This window comes from Schistocerca cancellata, chromosome 4, assembly GCF_023864275.1.
Source record: "Schistocerca cancellata isolate TAMUIC-IGC-003103 chromosome 4, iqSchCanc2.1, whole genome shotgun sequence".
Lineage (NCBI taxonomy): Eukaryota > Metazoa > Arthropoda > Insecta > Orthoptera > Acrididae > Schistocerca > Schistocerca cancellata.
This window is the reverse complement of record NC_064629.1, coordinates 731,639,410-731,658,144: the sequence shown is the minus strand read 5'-3', so window position 1 is coordinate 731,658,144 and position 18,735 is coordinate 731,639,410. Positions and strand designations below refer to the sequence as shown.

The 18,735-nt window shown below is 35.6% G+C and overlaps 1 protein-coding gene across 1 annotated transcript in view; it reads left to right on the top strand.

The window, feature by feature from the left end:
- LOC126183826 (NACHT and WD repeat domain-containing protein 2) overlaps positions 1-18,735 on the top strand; it is a 293,040-nt gene that overhangs the window by 101,797 nt on the left and 172,508 nt on the right. The window contains 3 exon segments of the mRNA XM_049926082.1: positions 1,638-1,882; positions 3,290-3,436; positions 14,693-14,798. Of these exon segments, the coding sequence (XP_049782039.1) occupies positions 1,638-1,882; positions 3,290-3,436; positions 14,693-14,798 (498 nt within the window).

Below are 18,735 nucleotides of genomic sequence, written 5' to 3'. Positions count from 1 at the left end.
CCATGCCATATACTATCTTACCAGATAGCCAAATGTGTTATCATGTCTGGATTCAGTAAGGTGCACCAGCCCCAGATAAAATCTCCATGGAAGATAAACAATGAGGACCAAAGTGCCGGCCAACCTGGATAATATGTTTAGGTGGATTCTGACATCCGACTAGCTGAATACCGGGCTGATACCCGCGTTTCATCTCAGTTACATAATTTGCAAATATTTATAAAATACTCACACATGTTCACGTGGTTCACATGGGGTAGCACTACATGCAGACTGCTGGGAAACACCAATTCTGTCCCAGGGGGAAAGGGAAGCAGTGGTGGGGGGGGGGGGGGGGAGGGGGGGCGGTTGGCAACAGGAAAGGTATCTGGCCACCCTCTGTCACTAACACTACCAAATTCACATCACAATTAGCATGTAGACACTATGAAGAGATGGAAAAAAGGCCAAGGAAACAGGTGATGAAAGTCCCATGCAATATATCAAAATTCCAATTTGGAAATTTATGTGAGTAAACATAATCTATAATCTCCTTTGTGACCATTCATTTAGTTCAGCCCTATGCATCATGCTACATAAAGAGTTTCAGCTGTTACATTTTGTTACTATTTGCAGATTTCAGAGAGGAATTTCTGCATTTCAGTCACAAATACTGATATTTGTCATTAATGCTCACAAAACACTGTTCTCTTCTACCTGACTGTTATTACTTGTTGTTTCATGATATATATTCCAATGCTGAAATCATGAAAAGTGTCAAATGAGTTTTCTGACAGTTTATTATTTCAGAATAACTTTATTGAGCTTACTGTACTTCTTTTTCATGTGTTACAAAGGAAAAGATGCTTAGGTATTAATTGTAACAAGCTTGTAGTAAGTTATTTCTCTTTCATAATTTGGGTTTCATTAACACCCTTCTTATCTCTCTGTGGTGCTTTTCCAAATGTTGAAGCAACAAATATGTTCTTTAGTTTCTTTACCTATAACTTTGGTTTATTTTGGACAAATGCCTAAAAGATATTAACTTTTTAAGAATATAAGTAGTCTTAATAAAATAGTGAATATCAAGGAAGGACATAAATATCCAGAACACTTGTATTGCATATAATATTTAATTTCCAACTAGGAGCAGCTATTTGCTTCCAAAATAGTCATATTTTGAATTCTATCAATAATGTTTGATTAATAATTGGTAGAATTCCATTGTACATAGAATTAATGTATGATAATCGTTATTTATTCTTCATATTTAAAGTAATTTTATCAGTGCAAAATTTTATGTCAGTTGAAGAAGGTGTGATGACATTAGTCTCACCAAGTTTAAGAACTAACGCTAAGTCTATTAGAGATAATAGTAACACTTCACAGTATATTTGAATTATGTTCCTGTCATTTGGATTATGGCAAAGGTGAAGTACAGGTTGTGAATGTCACTGATGTAAACAATGGTTAATTTTGTACAAATAATTTATTAGTTTCTTTATGGGTCATGCTAAAGAAACACAAATATGTGTAATATGATTGCAGGTTTAAATACGTAAGGTGGTGCAATTTTACTGTGGGAAGTGTTCCATTACATCTATTTTTATGCTTTTTAACCATCTTACTGTTTGTACAATACAATAAATATTCCACAGCATGGTCGCATATTGGTATTCCATGCTTTGGCCTACATAACAGCTGCTAAAAGTGGACTGTCAGAATCTGAATTAGAAGATTTGATTTCCCTAGATGATAAGGTACTTGATGATGTCTACCAGTATCATCTTCCACCTGTTCGAAGAATACCTCCTCTGTTGTGGACACGTATTCGGAATGATCTGCCAAATTATCTGTCTGAAAGAGAAGCTGATGGTGTCAGTGTTATGAACTGGTACCACAGGTGAGCTTGCTCAGCAGCGTTTAATATCACAGTATTCTTATTAAAATTAGTGCTATAATTTGGTCAAACCATTACATAGTTATGGAACATAGTTTCAGTTGCTGTGTACAACATAAAAATTTTCATATAAAGAGTCAGGGAATGTATGTATGATAAGCATAATTTTCTTTTTATTTATTGATAAAGTAAAAGCAGCAGCAAAGTCTTCACTCTGGATTACTAAGCTTATGTTTGATTCAACTATGTAAATGAAGGAAGGATAAGAGTTTTATGAACAAGCTTTTGTAGTTTGTTGAAAATATTTGCCAGGTTGTTTTCTACAAGCAAATGGCTAATGACTTGTTACAGATCAATTCCATGATGATGTGTTAAGCATTTAGTGTTTCCAGGAATGTGATAGATTGATTTTCATACTGAAAATAAATCACACAGTTATTTATTATGTTCCGACAATGGTAATTTGTTTGAAGAAGATATTCTGAATACTTGTAGGCTTCTATCTGTACCCTTCTGATATGCAAGTTTTATGATGTTTAAGAATGAGTGTTCTTTTTCTCTAGTAGCTAGGACTTGTTTCCTCCTAAACAGCCTTTGATTGTGCTGTCATTTTCTTAATGTTAAATATTCATCCATCAATAGTGCTGCAATGTTGACCTACCACAACAGTTCTTGACAAGACCCATGACCCATTTAGCTCAACATGTGTAAGTCCTGTTCAAAGGCTTCTGATTTCTATCACCTGATGAATTAGTGAGAATGCATGTTACAGTTTCGTGGGTATGTCCAACAGTTCATTCTCACATACATTAGTGATCATTGTTTAAGAAGAACTCAGAGACCCATTTGTAGGGTACGCAGGCCTGAACAACACTCTTGATTTCAATAGATAGATCTCTTTTTAGTTATCTTACCTAAACCATACGGATCGAAAATGTCCCACCAGCACATGTTTCAGTCACTCTTTTTGTCTTCTTCACTGCAGATTGATACTCATCACTCTTGTAGTGGCACAAGAAATGTCTGTGTGTTGATGTTTAAACTTACAGATTAGAAAGAGATTAACTCTTTGAAAACTTCTCAGTCATCTCTACATTTTGCAAACCTATTGACAATTCAGAATTTTGCCTGTTTGGTGAATGATAATCTTACATCTGAATAAATGTTTCTTTTCTCATTTCTGCTGAACAGTAGCTTTTAAGTAACAGAGGTAGTTGTGACTCTTTGGTAATTTGGAATGCAGTGTCATATGTAGTTACTTTTGCCTTACAACAAAATCTTTACAATCCTCCATTGTATTAAGACACATAAAATGTAATGATAAGTAATTACATCAATAATTTTTATAATGTGCTCAGTCATTATTAGGAGAAAGAGTTTCATTAATACTAACAAAGTTTATCATTTCAGACAGTTTCGTGATACAGCGAAAGAGCGTTACTTCAAAAATATGAACATGGCCTTTTACTTCCACTCATCAATTGCTGATTACTATCTTGGAATATGGGGTGGTGGCAATCCTAAACCTTTTAAATATACAGAAATACAGAGGCACAGGTACGTTTTCATATCTAATTTACAAGTAGATAATTTAATACAATTTATCAGTTGTAATAGCAGTATATGAAAAGTAAATTTAAGTTCTTCTCATTAATTTCTCTACAGTGTAGAAAGGCTCATTATACAAAAATTTTAAAAAAATGGGAAACAAGTATATTTATTCAGCTGTGAGCACTAAATTTCAGATGTGTAATATATACTGAATTACCACCACTCTTCATGTTTCTAATTTTCAGATACAATCATTTTTCACAGATTCAAAGTAATGTTTCGAATTAACTTTGTGATACTATTTTGTTCTTTATTTCTCAGACAATGAAGGTGTAATGGTTAAAATTTCTACAGTCAGGATACTTTTATTGCCAAATGTTAATCTAATCTAGATGAAGTTTTAAAGCCTTGATGGTAACTTCAAAAAAGTTTGTAAACTCTTTTGCTTCAGAACTTAATGTTTTGATTGAGGTTTTCCCAAGTATATGAAAGTTGCAGTTGTTTTCTTAAGTGGAACTGTTCAAAACATCAACAATGACATCATTAGAGCATACAATGAGACAAAGTTAGGAGTTTAAATATCATTTTGTTATATGTAGATAACTGTGATTCTGCAAAGATAAGCATAAAGCCATCATATATTAGAACTACTATTTTGATATGAAATTCAATACTGCCAGTTGGAGTGAGATTGATCCTGATGCATAGCATTTTTCCATTGAGACTAATTTTTAATATACTTTGTTCCTGTCAAAATTGGTGAGAAAATTTTGAATTTCCTGTTTGCCTCTCTTTTAAAACAAATACCAATGACACTGCAGCACCTGTTTGAATTTTAGAAAGGTTTCAGTTCAGGCAGCACTAGTTTATTTTGGCTCAATATTCTGAACATAAGAAAAGCATCCAGCTACTTTCACAGATGTGTAGTAGATGATAATAGGCAAGCTTCTGGCAGGCAATTATATTACTCAAGGATCAGTTGGATTTTTAGTAATGGAACATAATCTTTCTCTAATAAATGGCAGTAAGTGAGAGAGTTAAATTAGAGACCAGAAATGGGTGTGAAGCAAAACTTGAAAAATCCACTCATAAATCACATTAAAACAGAAGAAAGAGTTGAAAATGGTGACTTTTTAATGTCTAGTTAAACATAATTCCAAGAAAACATATAAAAAACCTTGGCTAACTAAAGGAATAAGAATATCTTGCAACCAAAAAAGAGAACTGTATCTAACAGCAAGAGGGAGTACTGACCCCGAAATTGTTCAATATTATAAAAACTATTGTGCGGTACTAAGAAAAGTTATTAAAAAGTCCAGAAGCACGTGTATCATGTCTGAGATCAGTAACTCTGATAATAAAATTAAAGCAATTTGGAATATTATTGAAAGGGAAACAGGACAACCAAGAGCACAGAAACACTTTAGTGCCATAAAACTGAATGAGAAGTGTACTAACAAACAATCAGATATTGAAACTATTTTCAATAATCATTTTTTAAATGTTGTGGAGAAAATAGGATCTAGATCTTCACTAGAAGAGGCAAGGCTACTAATAGAAGAGACAGTGTGCAGTGTGCAGTTTGAAACAACTGTATTTCCACCAACCTCTCCCTCTGAAATCAGTAAAATAATAAACTCACTGAAAAGTAAAAGCTCTTACGGAATTGATGGCATTTCCAGCAAGGTACTTAAAGCTTGTTCCCCACAGATAAGTAGGATTCTGAGCCACGTATGTAATAGCTCTTTGGAGCGGGGTGTTTTCCCCAATAGACTGAAATTTCCCATTGTATAATCATTGCATAAAAAGGGGGATACGTCGGATATTAACAACTATTGCCCAATCCCTCTTCTGACAGCTCTATCAAAAATTTTTGAGAAAGTAATGTATTCAAGAGTAGTCTCCCATATTTGTAAAAATAAAGTACTAACAAAATGTCAGTTTGGTTTTCAGAAAGGCTTTTCAACATAAAATGCTATATACGCTTTTACTGATCAAATATTAAATGCTCTGAATAATCGGACATCACCCATTGGTATTTTTTGTGATCTCTCAAAGGCCTTTGATTGTGTAAATCATGGAATTCTTTTAGATAAGCTAAATCATTATGGTTTGAGGGGGGCAGTACACAAATGGTTTAATTCATACTTAATTGGAAGAATGCAGAAAGTTGAAATAAGTGATTCATGTAATGTTAAAACAACAGCTAATTCCTCAAACTGGGGGGCTATCAAGTACGGGGTCCCACAAGGTTCGGTCTTAAGACCTTTACTGTTCTTGATATACGTTAATGACTTACCATTCCACATTGATGAAGATGCAAAGTTAGTTCTTTTTGCTGATGATACAAGTATAGTAATAACATCCAAAAACCAAGAACTAAGTGATGTAATTGTAAATGATGTAAATGTGGTTCTCAGCAAATGGACTCTCTTTAAATTTAGATAAAACACAGTATATACAGTTCCGTACAGTACATGGCACAACTCCAGTAATAAATATAGACTTTGAACAGAAGTCTGTAGCTAAAGTAGAATTTTCAAAATTTTTAGGTGTGTCCATTGATTAGAGGTTAAACTGAAAGCAACACATTGATGGTCTGCTGAAACGTCTGAGTTCAGCTACGTATGCTATTAGGGTTATTGCAAATTTTGGTGATAAGAATCTCAGTATATTAGCTTACTATGCCTACTTTCATTCACTGCTTTCGTGTGGCATCATATTCTGGGTAATTCATCGTTGAGTAGAAAAGTATTCATTGCTCAAAAACGTGTAATCAGAATAATTGCTGGAGCCCACCCACGGTCATCCTGCAGACATCTATTTAAGGATCTAGGGATCCTCACAGTAACCTCCCAGTATATACAGTATATTCACTTATGAAATTTGTTATTAATAATCCAACCCAGTTCAATAGTAATAGCAGTGTGCATAGCTATAACACCAGGAGAAAGGATGATCTTCACTATGCAGGGTTAAATCTGACTTTGGCACAGAAAGGGGTAAATTATGCTGCCACAAAAGTCTTTGGTCACCTACCAAACAGCATCAAAAGCCTGACAGATAGCCAACCAACATTTAACAATAAATTAAAAGAATTTCTAGATGACAACTCCTTCTACTCATTGGCTGAATTTTTAGATATAAATTAAGGTAGGGGTAAAAAACAACTTAAACATTAGTGTCATGCAATATTTTGTGTAATGTAATATCTTGTTCATACATCTTTTATTAACCTGACACGTTCCACATCATTACGAAGTGTCATATTCATGATCTATGGAACAAGTATTAATCTAATCTAATCTAGGCAGAGTGCCAGAGAGAATCCAGGGAAGAGGGATTGTTCAAACCTTCTTGCTGGTGACAAGAAAGGACATACTGTTGGTAGTATGAAAATTTTCAGGAGGAGCCAGTATATAAATGGGAACATATAATCAGAAAAGTAGCATTTTTATTATTGTTTGACAAAAGATAATTGTTTGGCATACCAGAATGACATTATTTTGTTTGATTCAGTAGTTAATAGCTGTCTGTGTACACCAAGTTTTGATTATTAACCATCTTCATGGTTTAACAACCTCCTTTGTTACACACACACTGTTAATTGTAATAATTGTTCATCGAGTAATTAAATATTATTGGCTAGGTCTAGTGGTAGTTTTAAAGAGAAAATATTCATCTTGTTTCTCGAGGATCTCCTCAAATCTGTTGCTTTGTAGAATAATGTAGACAACAAAGCTGATTCATATGTAATTTTCATATTTAATAGTCCTGGATTCCTTGCTGCCATAAATTTTACAATGTTCACACAGTGAAATACATTCCATTTGTACATAACTCCAGAGAAACTTTACATTTCTCCTTCCTTTCTTCCTGCCACACACGACATGCAACCCAACCATGCCCAGTTAACAGTTCCAAAGAACATCAATAAAGATATATTCATACTAAAATTGAAACATAGAACATTAAATCGAAAATAATTTACAACAAATGACATTTACTCAACAGCACAATGAAACTATTATGGTCACATATATTTACATAAACAAAAAATGTATCTTTTTGTAGTACAGTAATTTTATGAAATTTGATTTTTAAATCATGTGAGTTAATTGTGTTAGCAAGACATATTGTACAGTTGGAGTTTAAAACATTTCAAATAAGATCATGTAGATGTAGAGATCAAAAAAAGGGTAAGATCATAAATTTGAAAATATACATGGTCCAAACAGTTTAATGCACATTACAGTGGTATAAAGAAATGTTAGTTATCCACCATGTTAATCTTCAACATGGTAATACAGTTTTGTATCTCATCAGAACTGAAAAAGTGGGTATCCAACAGATAATCTGTAATCAAGAGGAAGTACAGTGGTAGTGTATTAGATGTGAAGACACAGTTATGAGATACAGATTTAATGCACTTCCTAAAATACACAGATAACAGCTTTTGGCAGTGACATTCAAAAAAATCTGAAGGGAATTACCTTGAACTTTGTAATAATTGAATATAATTTGTGCAGATGGTACTCCACAACTCCTACTTGAAATAACAAGGCTTGTCTATTGGAAAGCTGTAATATGACTTTGGTAATCATTGTTGTACTTTCAATGTGATCTCTTTGCTAATTTACCTAATTTCAAAAAGTGTGGTTCGTTTTCATTTTATACATATAATTTGTGATTATTTAATTTTGATTTGTGCACTTTATATAATAAAATACATTTTGAAAGCAGGTCGATAATATTTCCTTTGAATACACATTCAGACACACCTGATGCTTGAGAAATGCAATTCCAGAACAGATCGGTTACCCAGAAACATGGTGTTTTCAGTGTGGTCCAAAGTCATCCAAGGTCTGGGTGAAATTTTTCAGTGCATTTCAGGCTGTATGAAACATATTTTGCTTTTAAAAATATCATGTCATTTCTACATCCTTAATAAACATAAAATCTATTATAAGTACTTGAGAAACCTGATATCCAGAAAAGACTGGTTCTGTAGTGGCCACTGGTAGATACATCTACAAATCACTATTAACAATAAAAATCATCATGGTTTCATATTGGAAGCATAATTGTATTTTATGTACTTATTTAAGAAGAAAAACTGGTAGCAGAGGGTGGTTGCAAGCAATGAATTTAGTTTTAATTTATTTATTCAGCGAAGAAAGAACAATACATTAGGTACACTTTACATCAATAAATATGCATACACTCAATGAACACAAAAAGTCAGAGGCTCTCCATCACCAATGACGAATATATAAGAAACTAATGGGCTATTTGTATGTCATAAGTCACCTTTTATACTGCCTGCATCATCAGAAGTCACTATTTTAGTCACACATGTACCCTCTCACACCAGCAGTGTTGTACGAATTTTTGTGAGCTTGTGTTTGGAACCTTGTTTCAAAATAAATCACACCCAGAGGAATTATCAGTAAGTTTCTTACAAGTTTATAACATTGATCATGAGTTTTGCATTTCTGCATGATGTATGGTAAATGTCAATCAAAAATAACTTCTAAATCCAGTGGTTGTTATTCCTGTTGTGTTCCTTTAATATAAGCCTCACAACTGTTCTAATTATCAACTAAAGTCTGTACACAATTTTATATGGAGAAATCAAAAAACATCTCACAGTTGAAGGTTTCCAAACTGATTTGAATTCTTCACATAAAATTATAATATTATGTTCATATAACAAAATGTAAACCTTAGTGATTAGGTTCCTGTAAGTATACAGATGCCCATTAGCACTTCCTGGAACAAAATGTAGTTCCTTAACAAAATTATTGAACAATATATTTGAAGATCTTGAGGTCTGCTTTAAACCATAAATTACTTTGTTTAGCATACCTGCAGTAGCTGGTTCTACAGTAAATCCTTTTGTTACCTTTACATAAATTTCATCACCTAAATTTCCTTGAAGAAAAACACCTTTTACATCCATTTGATTTGCAATCAATTTTTCATGATTTAAAAGAGTAAGTGATGTTTTCAAAGTTTTGCCATAGAGAATATGTTTCATTACAACCTAAACCTTTTCTTTGAGAACTACAATGAGCAAATAGTCTAGCTTTATAACCACTAATATTATCTGCATAATTTTGTTTCACTTTAAAAAGCCACTTAATGCCAATATCCTTATTGTCTGTATCTAATTCAAACGTTGTCCAGGTCTTGTTTCCATTTAATACTTGCATCTCTTCTGCTACAGCAAGAAGTCATTCTTCTATAGGCCTATACAAGCTGCTGCAGATGCCACTGAAAGTATCTACCGTATTTACTCAAATCTAAGCCGCACTCGAATCTAAGCTGCACCTGAAAAATGAGACTCGAAATAAAGGAAAAAAAATTTCCCAAATCTAAGCCGCACCTGAAATTTGAGACTCGAAATTCAAGGGGAGAGAAAAGTTTTAGGCCGCACCTCCAAATCGAAACAAAGTTTGTCCACTGTAATATGAGACACAATTTAGGTCGAATGAATGACGATACAGGTACAGTAGTTTGGTTCGAGTCTAAGCTTAGCAGTTAAGCTTTACCACGTAGCCATTGCTATGCGTCAGGTGCTCCGTCCATATTTATACGGGTGCCCTTCCTTTTTCACGTGCTTCGTCTGGTTTGAATCGATTGCTTATTTTGCTTTGATCTGATAATTGCCGTTTTCTTTGTTATAGGTGTTTGCGTCACTCTTAAGCTGAAAATGCATTACTGCACTGTGTCATGCATTGTTTGTCACATTCTGATAGTGCGTGTTTATGGCCTGTCGCGGCTCGCGGCACGGCTTGCTTTTGTGCGCGCTACCACCGCGTACAATTAAAAAAAAAAAGAGGAATCGTCTCATTAGCGAAACAATGGCAAGAGACCGCAATTTGTTGTTACTTACACTGCTGCTTTCTTTGATAATGATCAACAAGAATCAAATAACAGACTGCGTATGATAGAACATGTTCTGAACGAAAGTTAGGCGAAAATTTTTCTCCGTTTGAAAATCTTTGCGGTCGCGTCTTTATTACATCAAATTCTGCACAGAAATTAAAGTAATTTTAGATTTAAAAATCTAGTCACTTGCCGTGCTTCATTTCTGACTGTATCACTATTAGGCATAAGAATAATACGAATATAAACATGACACGATACGTATATTCTTCCGCGTTTGCTGTTGTCTCACTCTAGTTTCGTAGTTTATTAGGCAGACAGGATTTAAATGAGATAGCAGCAAACACGAAAGAATACATGGCAAAATGTTTATATTCGTATAATTCTTATGGTGAAGAGAATACTGTATATGATTCAAATTTCATCAGGTTCCTATTAGCAACCATCTCTTCTCACAGATAGGAAAAAATTCAGAACGTAGAGTTGGCCATATTGACAAACATCCCAAACAGTCTTGCCAGTCAGATTTTTGTCGTACACTGAAATTGTGCTACATTCGAAGATGAACAATACGGAATTTGTATTTACTTCGTTGGATAATGTATGAAAATGCAGTGGTCAAAACTCGTGGCGGAGAAAAAAAAGCTCGTCTTCCACTTTTTTTTTAAATTTATTTACTGACGCTGAGATTTTGGCGCCATTATTTATCCTTGTGCCTACAAAGCATGCCTGCGTAGCGCTACATATATTCGGCGGCAGAAGTTAGTTGTGGCGGCATGTACCGACATTTTTCATAACTTCTGCTTGCTTTGCACTCGATTCTAAGCCGCAGGCGGTTTTTTGGATTACGAAAACCGGAAAAAAAGTGCGGCTTAGATTCGAGTAAATACGGTAACCGATCCTCAATGTAATTTCTGCATTCGGTGTAAAACGAAGCAGGTTCAATCCAGTCATTTAACATGAACTCCTCATTATCTTGTCATCAGAAATATACATTTATGTGCAACACTTAAGGATGAAAGGAACTTTTGCATGATGTTTCACTGCCAAGAACTATAGCTTGATGAAACCTGGACCATATATAGAAAGAACTGCTACACTATAGTGACAAAAGTAACTAAAAGAAATATGCAGTGAGATGAACAGAAGTGACACTTGTATTGAAAGACAATAACTACACTGAAGTCATCCTGATTTGTATGGTCACATGGACATTACAAAAAGCGTATTGTGATTGTTAATAGGGTGTATGGTCACCATAGATGACAAATGTATGTTCTGCAATGTGCTCTTGTGTTGGCCACGAGGCTAGTAAGAAGATTTTGTGGTGGGGCATTCCATTCCCCTGGATTGCTGGATTGTCATTGGTGATTTGGAATAACCGCAGTTAGTCTCCCCAATGCATCCCATAAATGTGATGTTGCAATGACACTGTAATTGTTCTTCATGTGCATCTTGGCATTCAGCCCTAACTTCATCGAACTGTGCAGGTGGAGGAGCTCTTAGAACAAGAGGATATTTGACAAATGGATTGGCCTGTCCATTCTGCTGACTTAAATTCCATTGAGCACATGTGGGATATATTTGGGAATGTATTGGAGCACCAGTGATCATCCAGCAGTAGTCAACTGTACAAATAGAGGTAGGGAATATCCTACCACAAGAACTCCTTACCGACCTTGTGGCCAATGTGCAAGAACATATGTGTTGCCATCCATGGTAATCACACACCATATTAAGAGCCATGTCCCACTTTCTGTAATGTCCAGGGGACTATCATAAATCATGGTGATGTCAGGATGATTATTCTTTCAATTAATGTGTCATTTCTGTTTGCTCTATTGTGTATTTCTTTTAGTTACCTTCTGTACTATATTGGAGCAGTTCTTACTATGTATGGTCTAAGTTGAATTGAGCTGTGTTTGATGGTAGTGACACATCAACTGAAATTTATTTTAGTCCTTATCTTTTCCACACTAGAGTAGAATTGTGACTGCATCATAATGATATACAAATTTACCAACTTTCACCTTTGATATAGGATTTAATATTCTTAGTATTGCAGATACATTTTATCCAATCACAAACACTGTGGAGTAATTTTTTTTACTTAAAGTTAATTAATTCAAAAGCTATCAGGATCCGAAGACATCATAGTGTCATTGCCATACAAAAATACATGTGCCAAGATTGAAACCTAAGGACCAACAACCCAGTTAACTTTATAGACCAGTTGTTCATGGTTCTGAGAAAGTAGGTAGTTCAGTTTAAATATCCATAATTAATTATTAATTATGATGCAGTTTCAAGACATCCAACAATATTTATATCTTGTAATAATTCAAAATTCTGTTTTGATAATACTGAAGCCCAAAATTTTCGAAACATTATGATGTTCAGAAGATTTTTCATGTTTGGATTTTTAAAGGAAATATTCAAAGTTTAAAATTTTGTGAAGTAAATTATAAGTGGTAGGTCTCTGAGAAGCTGCAGAATTTTATTAAACATGGAGGTACAGTATCATTATAATATCAAAAAATGGTGCCCTGTGTTTTTGTAAAACACAAGGACACAAATCATTGCGTGCATGAAGGAAATGGTCCTAAAAATCTGGGCTGTTTATCTATATAATTTCTCTCTTTTGTCATAACATACAGTTCTCAACAATTCTGATAGTATTCCTGTCTGTTACATATCACATGGTCTTCTACATAGTCTGTGCTCTTGGCCAACCATAACTCAAACTCAAGTGCAACTGATCTTCAACTAACTGCTACTGATCTATAACTAACAACTCCTGATTCATGCCCAGCTATTTATAATCTCACCCTTTGGCAAGAATGCATCACTCCATGGATGACTGATCATGTCTTCTGGATGTTGCACTTTTTTTGTTAGGCAGTGTTAACATGTACAAAACAGAACAAGTTAGTTAGGTTAGCTTAGCTGAGAAGCAGTTAACATCAGTTGCGTTATGGGTTTCGGCCTTCACTATAACTCTGAATTTTGACATGAGGCTCTTACGGCATGTTACTAAGTGGTTCAGTTGGACGAAGTTTTTTAAGTTTCAATTTTTTTTTAATAAGGTGTCTGTTACTTCTTAATCATGCCACCTTTGTTTTGGCTTATGACAGACCTGTCTTTCCAAGAGACAGATCAAGCTGATGTGTTTTATAAGTTATTGCAGTTCAAAAGAACTTCTGTCATACCTTGATTGTAGTAGTCTTGTTCCTAATATTAATTTTGTGGAATTGTAATAGCACAACAGACAAGATATGACAAGAGACCACATGATTAAATAGCCCTGGGCTACCAGTATTATAGTATTTCGCTGTTTTTTGTATGTGGTTTTAATAACATTTATCTGAAAGGAAATAAAATGTAAATATTGAATACCATATAAAAATCAATAAAGATATGCAGAAACCAAAGTGACACCACTTGTAAATTTGACTATGAAACATTCAACTTAAGCTGTTTCTATATCTCACATTTTCTAAATCTGTCACATCTCTCTGTGTCAATACTGTGTTAAATATTTCTAAAAATAACTGTAAATTTTACTGTTGTGGTGGAAATAAAATGGGTCTAAAAATATACATGTTCAAAAAATGTTGCAGTGGAAACATGTTCATATGGTAGTGGACCAAGAACAGTATATACAGCATTTTGTTCACCATGATTTTCACTTCTATATGATTAGATAGGATGGGAGGAAAATATATAGTTCCTCTTCTAAGCATGCACCATTTTATGCCCTTACTGAATACCAAAAATTATTTAACTGCCTTGTAAACACAGAAAGAAAACAAAGCCTTTAAAATGGTTATAGAAAATCACAGGAAGATTCCAAAGTGATTCACTTTACAGGTGAAGCTACAGATGAAAAATGCAGTAACTTCAGCGCAAGTGATGATTACCTCAGAATTCAAATTTATCACTTATATCCACAGACAGAACAAATAATTGTTGTAATATGTTATTTAACAGATTTGGGAACTATATGATGAAAGTATATGAAGCATGTGAGAGCAAAGCATTTGATGAGCAGAGAAGTTGATGTAATATAAGCAAGGTACAACTACCTTGATCTTCAGAAAAAAAACACATTCAGAGAAAAGTTTCTGGTTACTTTGAGAGAAATTTTTAACTTGTTTATCATGTAACATTACTCAGACACTTGTGATGGGTGTTTTAGAAAAGATTTATGCACAAGAAATAGGAAAAGATAGGATTATGTTGGTCTAGAATAACAAAATTTGCAATAAAGTTGCTCAGGCAAGCTGCTTTCTCAACTTCACACAGTCAACATTTTACTGTCAAGTATTGCTGCAGTGTTTTCTGCATTGTATTTCTTCTTTTTCCTTACAGGTTTAATCTCACTGAGAAGGAGGGTTCTGCTGACAGGAAAGTTCCTATTCAACCTCTAGTATTTTATTCAAAGGATGGGAATGTTTCACGTTATAATTTAAGAAAGGTAAGTAAACCGGTTACCTATTACTCACGCAAAAAGTATTAATTGAAGACAGAATGAAAACTATTAATAGCATATGAGTTATGACAGAGAATTTCAATTTTGGAAAAGGAAGGAATAAGACCAGGACAATGGATTAATGCAAAGATTACTGAAGTACAGTTATGAACAAACAGCAGCAAAACAAGGGAGGAAGTCAAATTATCACAATATGTACAGAAGTTCATTCAGTCACATATCAAAGCTGTGAAGCCATTTAGTAATTTGAAATGTAGTTTGTGTATGGAACCTGTCAGGTTCTCTGTATAAAATGAGACAGAACTCGAATCTCACTTTGATCAATCTTGACACTTCCCGAAACATCACGAGATATCAATGCTACCACCTGACTGGAGACCCAAGAAACCTTCATCAGTAGTTTACGCTGGGAAAGCCTACAGTCAAATATTGAACTTTTTTGTCATTGGTTCAATTGTCTTTGTTATGTTATCTAGAAGGAGAGTCTTTTTATTAGGAACCAGTTACAATGATATCTTTGCCTGTCAGCAAAACAAGTAAGTGATAGCATTGTTTTGCATATTCATACCATATCATTTCAATATGGTAATGGAAATTCCTTGGTAGAATATAAATATCAAAGCAATAACTGTAACAATTCACTGTACAGTTGAAATGCTGAGTTAATAAAAGGTACACAAGCAAGACTGAGACAGATATAAAAGTGTTGGTAGCTTTCAGATGAATCCTCTTCCAGAGCCCAAAAAAAAAAAAAAAAAAAAAAAAAAAAAAAAAAAAAAAACCAACAATATATTTGTATGCACACATATGGGTACATGTGTGTGGCCACAGTGCCCCAGCTGACTAAATGTGTCAGTATTGAAGCTCAGCTTGGTTGAGCAATTGTGGAGAATGGAGGAGACAAATGAGTAATAAGGAAGGGAAGAGAATGGTGGCTTACACATTGGTGGAAGAGTCAACAGACCCACAAGACAGGAATAATGATGGTGTAAAGATGTTAATTCGAAAGGGAAGACAGAACAGTGGAAGACATAGGCTACAGAGAAGAGGGCATTGGTGGATTATGCATAAGGTTGGAGTCATGAGGCATGGTTAAAGATGAGTGTGGTGCAGGAGTTAAGGGAAGTTGTGGCCAGGAGGACTGCAATATGGACTTGCCAAAGACCTACTCTCCTTCTCACAATTTCTACAGTGGAAACACTTTTTGCCACCAACTCCTCCAACCTAAGGTAACCAAAATCCAACAATTAACCTTACCTGTCCCAGTTCATACTTCTGTGCAACCCTGAACTTTCTCCACTCCCACCTAGTTGCCCTATGGTTGCCCTCCCCACAAACTTCTTACCTACAGTTTGGTCTCACTCTCCTTTCTTTAAGCCCTTTCCCAAGAACACAAACTACCCAATAAAGGGAAGAGCAGTCATTCACAACCTGAAGAAAGACAATGATTTAATTATCCTTCTTGCAGACTGCAGTGATTAACTTACACAAAGTATTCACCAAATGTCTGCCTCTTCAACCTACAAGCTCTAGTGTGGTGATCCCATCCCACAATCCCAACGTGACCCCCAGTTAATAATCAAATCCTTGGGTCCAAATCAGAATCTCTCCTTTGAATCCATCTCACTCTTAATCCCAACTGTCCACACATGTCCACCTTCTACTTTCTTTCAAAAATCCCCAAAGAAAGGATCTTGCCTCTTGTTGATGAACATTTCCAAACAACAGCCCACAGTCTAGCTTCCCATATCAAAGACATGGACCACTTCCTTCATTGCCTTTCTACCATCCCCACCCCATTACCACTTCCATCCCTAATCAGTCACTACTGATGCCACCTCTCTACTCACAAAAATATTCCTTGCTGCACTGCCTCTCCTAATGTCCTACCAGCACCAAGTTCCACCACCTCATTCCTTAAACACATTACAAATTACATCTTTACACATAAAAACTTGTGCTTTGAGAAGAAAATAAGCAAAAAATGGTTCAAATGGCTCTGAGCACTATGAGATTTAACATCTGAGGTCATCAGTCCCCTAGACTTACAACTACTTAAACTTAACTAATCTAAGGACATCACACACATCCACGTACAAGGCAGGATTCAAACCTGCGACCAGACTGTGGTTCCAGACTGAAGAGCCTAGAACCACTCGGCGACACTGGTCGGCAAAATAAGCAAAGAAATTTGTGGCATACTCAAGGTAACCCACATGACACCCTTCTATGCCAACCTATTTGTGAGCCATATAGAAGAAGCCTTCCAAACCACCAAAAATATCTAGGTCCTTCTCTGATTCAGGTTCTTTGATGATATCTTCATGATTTGGACCAAAGGCAAAACACACTCTCTTGTCATTCCTCTGCAGCCTCAACGTTTTCCCTCCCATGCACTTCATTTGGTCCTCCACAGACCAGTGTGTCACCACCACACCTCTTCAGTAACTCCAGACAAACCTCTGTACATCTGAAGCCCACTAACCACTGGCAATACCAGCAGTTTGATAGTTGTCATTCATTACAGATTAAAAAGTGCCTTCCACATAGTCTGTCTATCCATGGATTGTGCATCTATAGTTATGAGCATTCCTTACCCAATGTGCTGAAGATCTTAATGACACCTTCACAGAGAGACATTACCACATAAACATAGCTTGCAAACAGATTTCCTGTGCTGTATCCACATATGCACATAAACCTCTCAACATCCCCATGAACCAACTGCAGAGGAGCACCCTCCTCATCACCTAATATCATCCCAGACTGGAACAACTTAACCACATCCTTTTCAAGGGCTTTGACCACTTATCATTGTGAAAGACCCAAATGCAAGACCTGTCAGATGCATCCACCCACTACATTCAACTTCAAATCAGTGGCATGGCAACCTGTGAAAAGTCACATCATATACTAACTCAGTATTAACTTTTGCACAATATTTTATTGGGCATGACCACCACCCAGCTGTCCACCTGAACGAATGCCCTCACCAGACTGTGGTCACAAGCAGAGTTGACCATCTAGTAGTGTAAACCACTGCTCCATTTCAATAGATGCTTCATAACCTGTACTATATGGATCCTTACCCTAAATCCTTACTGTCAACTGTAGTTTCTCTGAATTATGTAGATGGGACTTGTCCTTAGAATATAGCTTTCGATTCTGTAACCCCAGTCTCAACATCTGCTACCACCATCCTCACATGGTCATTCGTCCTTGCCCCATGAACCTATCCTCTCTCATACTGCACCCACACCTCCTGTCCACAGTCCCCCTTTTCTTCTGTTATATCTCTCACTCTCAATCCACTCCTACGCATCACATCCACTGTGCACAACTCACATTGCCTGCAGCCACAACAAGCTCACTGGTGCAACATGCCTATCGAGTGTGCCTACTCCCCCTCCCTCTCAGACGACCATCCCTCCCACTCCCTCCCTTGTCCCACTGCCCACTCCACTTGATACAGCTCCTCACCCCAGTCAAGCTGCAGCACCAGCACAAAATAGTTGGCAGGGACAGTACAGCTGTGCAAGAGTATTTGTATATAAGTATGTATGTGTATGTGTATTCTATAAGCTCTGAAGAGGGATTTGCCTGGAAGATAGCAACATTACCAGTCTCATTTATGTGCCTATCAATAAGTCAGGGCCTCAGTTATAAGACGAATTATTAGTTTTACACCTTCTGTTATTTATTTATTTATTTACACATCAAGTTCCATAGGACCAAACTGAGGAGCAAATCTCCAAGGTCATGGAACATGTCAGTACATGAAATTAAAACATAAAAGTAATAACAGATAAAAATAAAATGTTTATGAACCCCAAAGTAGTCAATCAATAAGATTAAGTAAACACAATCAACAATACAACACAAATCAGCTTAATTTTTCAAGGATCTCCTCGACAGAATAGAG